This window comes from Benincasa hispida, chromosome 3 (assembly GCF_009727055.1).
Source record: "Benincasa hispida cultivar B227 chromosome 3, ASM972705v1, whole genome shotgun sequence".
Lineage (NCBI taxonomy): Eukaryota > Viridiplantae > Streptophyta > Magnoliopsida > Cucurbitales > Cucurbitaceae > Benincasa > Benincasa hispida.
This window is the reverse complement of record NC_052351.1, coordinates 57,117,805-57,125,756: the sequence shown is the minus strand read 5'-3', so window position 1 is coordinate 57,125,756 and position 7,952 is coordinate 57,117,805. Positions and strand designations below refer to the sequence as shown.

General features: G+C 41.8%; 1 protein-coding gene across 1 annotated transcript; it reads right to left on the bottom strand.

The window, feature by feature from the left end:
- Positions 1-4,520: 4,520 nt before the first annotated feature.
- LOC120073639 lies at positions 4,521-5,661 on the bottom strand. Its single transcript, XM_039026444.1, has 4 exons — positions 5,591-5,661; positions 5,280-5,369; positions 4,994-5,163; positions 4,521-4,942 (listed from the first exon to the last, which is right to left on the bottom strand). Exons 1-4 carry the CDS (start codon positions 5,659-5,661, stop codon positions 4,521-4,523), a joined length of 753 nt encoding a protein of 250 aa, XP_038882372.1.
- Positions 5,662-7,952: the final 2,291 nt, after the last annotated feature.

Below are 7,952 nucleotides of genomic sequence, written 5' to 3'. Positions count from 1 at the left end.
TCTTGGCACCACAACACAGCTTAAACTATGACTATACTAATTACAGAGAGTAAGGATCTTGATAATTTCTGAACTGAATAATCTTCTACTCTGAATTCTGGAGAGACTTCATCTATTTATAGGCATTGGTCATGTCCACTTGTGAATGGGTAGCATTAAAGTCCATATCCTGGTCAGCATTAAAGTCCGTGCCTTGGTCAGCCGCCTGACTCTTGGAAGCTTTTCAGATGTTGCCTGCTGCTTGGAAGCTTTTCAGACGGCGCCTACTGTAGATGCCCATACTTGTAAGTGGTGACGTGACACAATCAGCCTGGATCAATGTACCTTCTCTGCGTTGAATTCCCTCCGACGCATGGCCCATGCATTACAACTTTTCCTGCGGCACTCGTCTAATGCGTTAATGTTAATCCTCGCATTAAAATCCTGCAATATAATGTGTTTGTGCTGCGATATTTAGTAATAAAACTTCTTTTGCATGAGTTTGCTAATGTTTGAATAAATCCATGCATTTCTTTTAAAAAATGAGCAGAATTTATCATTAAAAACCTTAGTTGTTCCAATTTAAGAGCAAAAATAACTTGTATTTCTACAAGTTATCACCACCCCCAAATTTGAACAATGTTTATCCTCAAGCATTCTAAAATAATTCATTATTATCTCCTTTGTCTTAGGTGTGCAAAGTTCGCTTCTCATCATATTCATTCATAAGCTTGAGATAAGTGTTTGGAAAGTATAACTCAGATTAACTCTTTTCTAAAAGGACTAATGTTTAGTTTCAGATGCAGCAGACCTTTTATCACCAACTCATTTCGTTTCTTAAAACATTCTCGTTTTTTCTAAACCAGCAATGCGTTAGATGCACTTTTTAAGATAAATGTCGGATAAAAAGAAAAAAAAATTATGAATTTTTACTTTACCCATGTGTTGTTCTAGATATCACACTTTTGTTTTGGCTTGCCCCCACGGGAGTCATGCGAGCATCCAACTACGGGTGAGAACCCTTCACAACTAAACTCATATCTAATATTCATGCATTTCAAGATATAATTTCTTCAGACTAGATAGAGGAGTTCTATGGGACGCATTGGTCTAGGAGACTTAACTTCATTTTGGCTTGCCCCCACGGGTGTCATGCAAGCATCCAACTATGGCTAAGTTCCTTTTCCAACTTAACTCATGCCATTTTAAGGATTTTTTTTCTTTTGAAGTAATGTCAGAGGAGTTGCATTTAACATTTTTTTCTTATTTTGTTCCCTTTTCTTTATGATGTACTCGTTGATGCGTCTTAACTCGAATTTCCCTCATCCCCAAATTTGGAGATGAGCTATACTCATCCAAAATTTAGAGACGAGCTAAATCCTCATTGCTAAAGAGAAACAAAATTTCAAAAAGGCTTTGAGAGTCCGAAAGGAGTTTAAGACTAGAAGCTTGCACGTGTTAGAAAGTAAACTTAGTCTTTTTAGAGAAGTAAAGGCCTTGTTGATTTTCCTAACACATACTCTATACTTATAAATTTCATATAGTTGATATCATTGAGGTCGGCAATGCACAAGACTTAGAAAATATCTAAAGAACAAAAATAAAGTTTCCTAAGGTCAAACGCAAGGAACAAAATGATATGAATTTCTCATTAATTTTCGTAGATTCACATGAAGTAAATAAACAAGTCAAGCAAATACAAAAGAATATCAATTAAATCAAAATACAAAAATAACATAACACCCCGAAACTCTATTGTACTAGCGCGTCATCTCTGTATTCTTCTCCAGGGTCTTCATCCATAAATCGCAGAGGGTTTCTAAGATGGGCAGGCAGTAGAGGTAGAGCAAACATTCTAACCAAGACCTAATTGATTTACTGCGTTGTATAAACGAATTGGTCTTACATTTGTCTTGTTTGCTGCCTTAGATAATCTCTTAGATTCCGATTTTGTTGCTGGAGACCTTTGATGGATGTGGCCAATGGTCTGAGCTGATTACTGATAAAAGTTTTCAACTCTTCTAAATCAGCGCAGCATCGAGGTGGGGTTGGTTCTTCTTTCTTCCAACTGGGTCTTTACAATTTGCTGCGTTGCTCGATCCTAACCCAGTTGGTTCAAAGATTATTAGAGGTGGCACGAAATTAGGAATTGGACTTGGTGGGGGCGAAGGAAGAGAATAAAGGATGTCCTGATCCATATGAGTTGGTTCTTGGTGCGTTTGTTCAGGACTCCCTTCTGGCGGGGCCAATGGTGAGTCATGGAAAGTAAGGTTGAGGATTGGTTATGCTTCTTCACCCGGAAGTTCAAGCTCAACTTCATATTCTTCATGCTCTGAAGCTTCATCGCTGTGTTCAACAATCTGGACGCGTCTTCTTTTGGAGGCGCGTTTTGATGATCAAGGCTTGGTTGCCACTTCCTTGGTGGGTAAGGCAGGTTGATGCGGCAAACCACGAAGTAGGCGCCTTACTAACTTTATATCTATCAAGCCATTGATATTTTCATGATCATCCTCCAGAGGTCTTGATGGTCTTGATCTGATCCCTTATTAATCTCCCAACGTCTAAAGGGATGCATTGCATGACGCAATAGGTAGCCAGGACGCATTCTTTTGACAATGGTTCATCATACGTTGTAGGAATGATGCTCCTTTTGATCAAGTAATACCATAAATTCGCATCTGGGGTTAAGTTCCTGGAAGCTAGCATCTTTGCTCCGTTTCTAAAAGTTTGCCACTTGCTTCCAGGTTTGGTTACCGTTCTAAACGCATCTTCCAATTGACTTGGCATTAGCTGTTCCAAGATGTGATTACCTTCCGCATCTGGATTACTATCAATGTTGAACACACCGTTTCTAGAAGTAATACCCCATCAACAAAGGTTGTGTTTTTCTCCATATCAAACTCACTATTGTAGAAGACGCAGATGAGGTTGGGCCAAATACGTGTGTGCCCAACGCAGAATTGACTCCACCCTAATGCGTTTAGTGTTTCTGTTATGTATATAGGCAGTGGGTGGCGCTCGGGAAAGAAGCCCTTTTCTACCAATATATCACTGAATTGACGCTTTCTTCCTAAGGTTTTCTTAGGTAATGCATCAGTTTCCTTGTGTTTTCCTGCCACGTGCTCTTTGGCTTCTCTTTCTAGTTCTCTCAATTCATTCTCCAATTCCCTTTGGAGAGTCCTCTTCCTTCGCTCTTGCCTTGTGGGTTGGTAGTCTTCTAAGTCCTTCTCTAGTGCGTCGTGCCTTGAGCAACTCCCATGCGTTGCATCTTCAAGGCCGGATGCAGATTGCTCATCTTCTTCCTTCAATATTAACTTTCTCTTCCTTGTTGCTCTCTTTGATTTTAAAGGCCCTTCATTCGCATCGGTTTGGCGTGATTGAGACGTGTCTGGGCCAATCCTCCCATCTTCTTCTTCTCTATCTCCTTCTCTATCTTTTTCTCTATCTTCTTCTTCTAATTCTGCCTCTAGCATCATAACATATCGCTCTGCTTCGTCCAACTCGAGTGATGTATTAGGTGGGTCAGAACGGATCACTTGATTTTCGTCTTGGCCTTGATTGAGGCTCGCCAAAATAGCTCCAAATACTTCCTGCTCGTCCAGTCGAGCCAACTCAGCCAACTTTTCAGGGTTACACTCTGACGCAGGACTGTCAGAGGGGGGTATGGGTGGAGTGAATGGAGGGGTGCCCACTGGGGTATGAGGCATCCAAGGGGAGGATATGACGAAGGGCGAATGTGGTGGTTGGCTAGACGCGTCTGAGTCGACAAGGTAGATGGTTGCTAAGGGTTGGATTGAAAGTGGAGGCAGTGGACGCACGGCTAGAGATGGGGCAATGTGAAGGTAGGCTGGAAGGGGGTCATGTGTTGCACCCATCGGGGTTATATTAGGAATGAATGATGGTGGGGCAGGCTTGCTGTAGGGCTTAAAGGCAGCCGTAGATGATGGACGTAGCCTCGATTTTGCAGGTGTTTTGGGCTTCGGCATAGGGGTAGTTTTCGATTTTAGTTGAGGGATCTTGATCGAAAGAGTATTGATGGCTTTAGAGGTTTTGGAAGGGAGTTTAATGAGTGTTGTGGAGGGCTTCGACAGCCTTTGAGACTGTCTCTTATACACATCTAGATGTGTATAAGAGACAGCCGTTCGATCATTTTATAGGCTGAGAGAAGGTTAGTGGGCTGACGTCAGGCGGCGCCTGACGTCTGTAATAAATGTAAAGCTGAAGGGACGTCTTGGGTTCTAAGCACTCGAGTACTTTTGTATTCTCAAGCGCGTCCCGTCAACTAGGCCATGCGTTAAACTTGAGTCTAACGCGTCCGTTATTCCCAACTCGATTATACAAAAAAATTTAAAAAGAAAACAAGTAAAATTTATAATTTATAAAGGTAGAAACATAGAACAATCAATTTTGAAATCATATGCAAACAAACAAACCAACATACTCAAACGCATTATAAAATACAGAATGCAAAAATACAAGGATAGAGGAAGCGTCCGTGGAATATATGGCGATGTGAACGCAGGGATGCTTCGACGTGGGCCTCAGCTGGATTCGCGTAGTGCGAGAGATGACTTGTGACGTTCTAGTCCATCTTCAAAGTGTGGCTTTACGCTTTGGACACTTACTTTGAATGCGTTAGCGTCATCCTCTCGTATTAATTCCACTGCTCCATATGGAAAGATTGTCTTAATTATAAAGGGTCCTGACCACCCGGACTTTAACTTTCCTGTAAACAAATGCAGACATGAATTGAACAATAGAACTATTTGGCCAACAACAAGTTCTTTCTTGCTGATGCGATGGTCATGCCAACGCTTTGTCTTCTCTTTGTATAGCTTGTTTTTCTCGTACACGTTCAATCGCCACTCCTCGAGCTCATTGAGCTGAAGTTTGCGTTGAGCGCCTGCAGCGTCCAAGTTCATGTTTAGCTTCTTAACTGTCCAAAATGCCTTGTGCTCCAACTCTAAAGGTAAGTGACAAGCTTTTCCAAATACAAGAAAGTATGGAGACATACCTATAGGGGTTTTGTAAGCAGTCCTGTAGGCCCAGAGAGCTTCATCCAGCCTCTGTGCCCAATCCTTCCGCGTTGCATTGACGACTTTCTCCAGGAAAGATTTGATTTCTTGATTGGATACTTTCGCTTGACCGTTTGTTTGTGGGTGGTAGGTAGTAGTGATCTTGTGCCTAACATTATATTTTGCAAGTAATTTAGAAATGATACGATTATGAAGTGCGTACCTTCGTTGCTTATCAGGGCTCTTAGCGTTCCAAATCGCGTGAAAATGTTCCTAGTAAGAAACTTGGAAACAGTGCACGCATCGTTCCTAGCACAGGCTACTGCTTCTAGCCATTTTGACACATAGTCTACTGCAAGTAGGATATACTGTTGGCTGCAGGATAAGGGAAAAGGTCCATAAAATCAATACATCAAACATCAAACAACTCAATTTCGAGAATATTGTTCAAGGGCATTGCGTCCCTTGAAGAAATATTCCCGGTGCATTGGCAGAGGTTGCAATTACAAAGAAACTCCCTTGCGTCTTTGAAGAGGGTGGGCCAGAAACATCCGCTCTGAAGGATCTTCGCAGCGGTTCTCTGCCCACCGAAATACCCTCCGTAAAGAGAGTCGTGACACTCAGCTAAGATGTGTTGTGTCTCCTCCTCCGAAACGCATCGACGCATTATGGAGTCAGGGCCTTGCTTATAGAAACAGTTCAGCCCAAAAATAAAACTTGTTGTCATGTATTAACCGTTTCTTTTGCTGAGAGTTGAAGTTCCCAGGGAATTGCTTGGTAGTTAAGTAATTGACGATGTCCGCATACCAAGGTTCCCTACCTTCAACTCTGAACAGGCTTTCATCAAGGAATGCATCCTTGATTTCACTTTCTTGATCTTACATTTCTTGATGTTCTAGGCTGGACAGGTGGTTAGCCACCTGGTTCTCGGTTCCCTTTCTGTCCTGAATATCTATATCAAATTCCTATAGTAGTAGCACCCATCTTATCAATCTCTGCTTCGCGTCCTTTTTACTCATCAGGTGGCTGAGTGCTCAGTATATATGGTGGCTGACGCACCAACTAGGTAAGATCTAAACTTTTCAATACCAAATACTACAGCCAAAATTTCTTTTTCAGTGGTGGTGTAGTGTTCCTGAGAGTCATTTAGTGTTTTAGACACGTAAGAGATGGGATGTATCAAATTTCCCTTCTTCTGCCCTAACATTGTTCCTACTGCCATATCACTCACGTCGCACATGAGAATAAAGCGCTGCATCCAGTCTGATGCTATTAGTACTGGAGCTGTCGTCAACACATACTTCAAGGTTTCAAATGCGTCAGTGCAGTCTTCATTAAAATCATAGGGCCGGTTCGCCTCTAGTAACGTGCTCAGAGGTTGTGCAATCTGAGAGAATCATCTAACAAACTGTCTATAGAAGCCAGAATGCCCTAGAAAACTTCGTAAAGTTTTAACATGTGATGGTGGTGGAAGTTTTGCTATGACATCTATTTTGGCTTCATCTACTTTAAGGCCAGCCTTAGATACTTTGTGCCCTAAGAAAATTCCTTCAGTCACCATGAAGTGACATTTCTCCCAATTCAGCACCAAGTTTATTTCCTCGCATCGAGCGAGGACGACCTACAAATTATCTAGACATGACTGGAATGAGTCTCCAAAGACTAAAAAATCATCCATGAAGACTTCAACGGTCTTTTCTAGGATGTCAGAGAAGATAGCTATCATACATCTTTGAAATGTCCCAGGTGCGTTACACAGCCCAAAAGGCATGCGTTTGAATGCAAATGTTCCAAACGGACAGGTAGATGTTATCTTCTCCTGATCTTTCGGATCTATCAAAATCTGGTTATAACTAGAGTATCCATACAGAAAGCAATAAAATTCTTTGCCTGCAAGTCTGTCAAGCATTGGATTGATGAAAGAAAGGGGGAAGTGGTCTTTTTTAGTTGCCGCGTTGATCTTCCTGTAATCCATACAGATGCACTAGCCCGTGACAATCCTTGAGGGTATGAGTTCATTATTGTTGTTGACTATCACAGTCGTTCCCCCTTTCTTGGGAACGCATTGGACTGGACTTACCCAACTACTATCGGATATAGGATAGATGACTCCCGCGTCCAACCATTTTAAAATTTCTTTCCTGACCACTTCTTTCATTATGGGGTTCAGCCTTCTTTGAGGTTTGATTGACCCGACTTCCCTTCTTCCAATCTAATCTTATGCATGCAATAAGATGGACTAATGCCACGGATATCCGCAAGCATCTAGACTTTGCACACTTGTGCTTTTTCAGCATCTGCAAGAGAGATTGCTCGTTAGGCTCTATAAGATTTGTGGAAATGATCACAAGTAAAGTGTTGTTGGTTCCAAGGAATGCGTATTTTAGGTGTCCAGGTAACTGTTTCAACTCGAGTTCTGGTGGTTCCTCAAGTGATGGACGCGTTGGTTTTGTCTGCCGCTCACTAAGACTTGGCGGCTTTTATTCTTTCAGGTTCTCTAATGCGAGGACCTCACATACATGGGTCTCTTCTTCAGGCAACTCAATACTGTTTAATTGACAATCTTCATTATCTAGGAACTTTAATGCGTTGAGCACATTAAACTTCACCTCTTGATTATCTACGCGCATAGTCAATTCGCCTTTATGCACGTCAATTAAAACTTTCCCAGTAGCTAGAAAGGGGCATCCAAGAATAATTGGTACCTCCTTATCCGCTTCATAGTCCAAGATAATAAAGTCTGCTGGGAATATGAAGTTGTCAACCTTCACCAGAACGTCTTCAATCCTTCCTTTTGGGTACTTAATTGTTCTGTCAGTGAGCTAAAGAGTAACAAAAGTAGGCTGTGCTTCACCAATCCCCAATTTCTTAAAAATTGAAAGTGGCATGAGATTAATGCTAGCTCCCAGATCGTACAATGCATGACCCATATCCAATCCTTCTATCGAGCAAGAAACA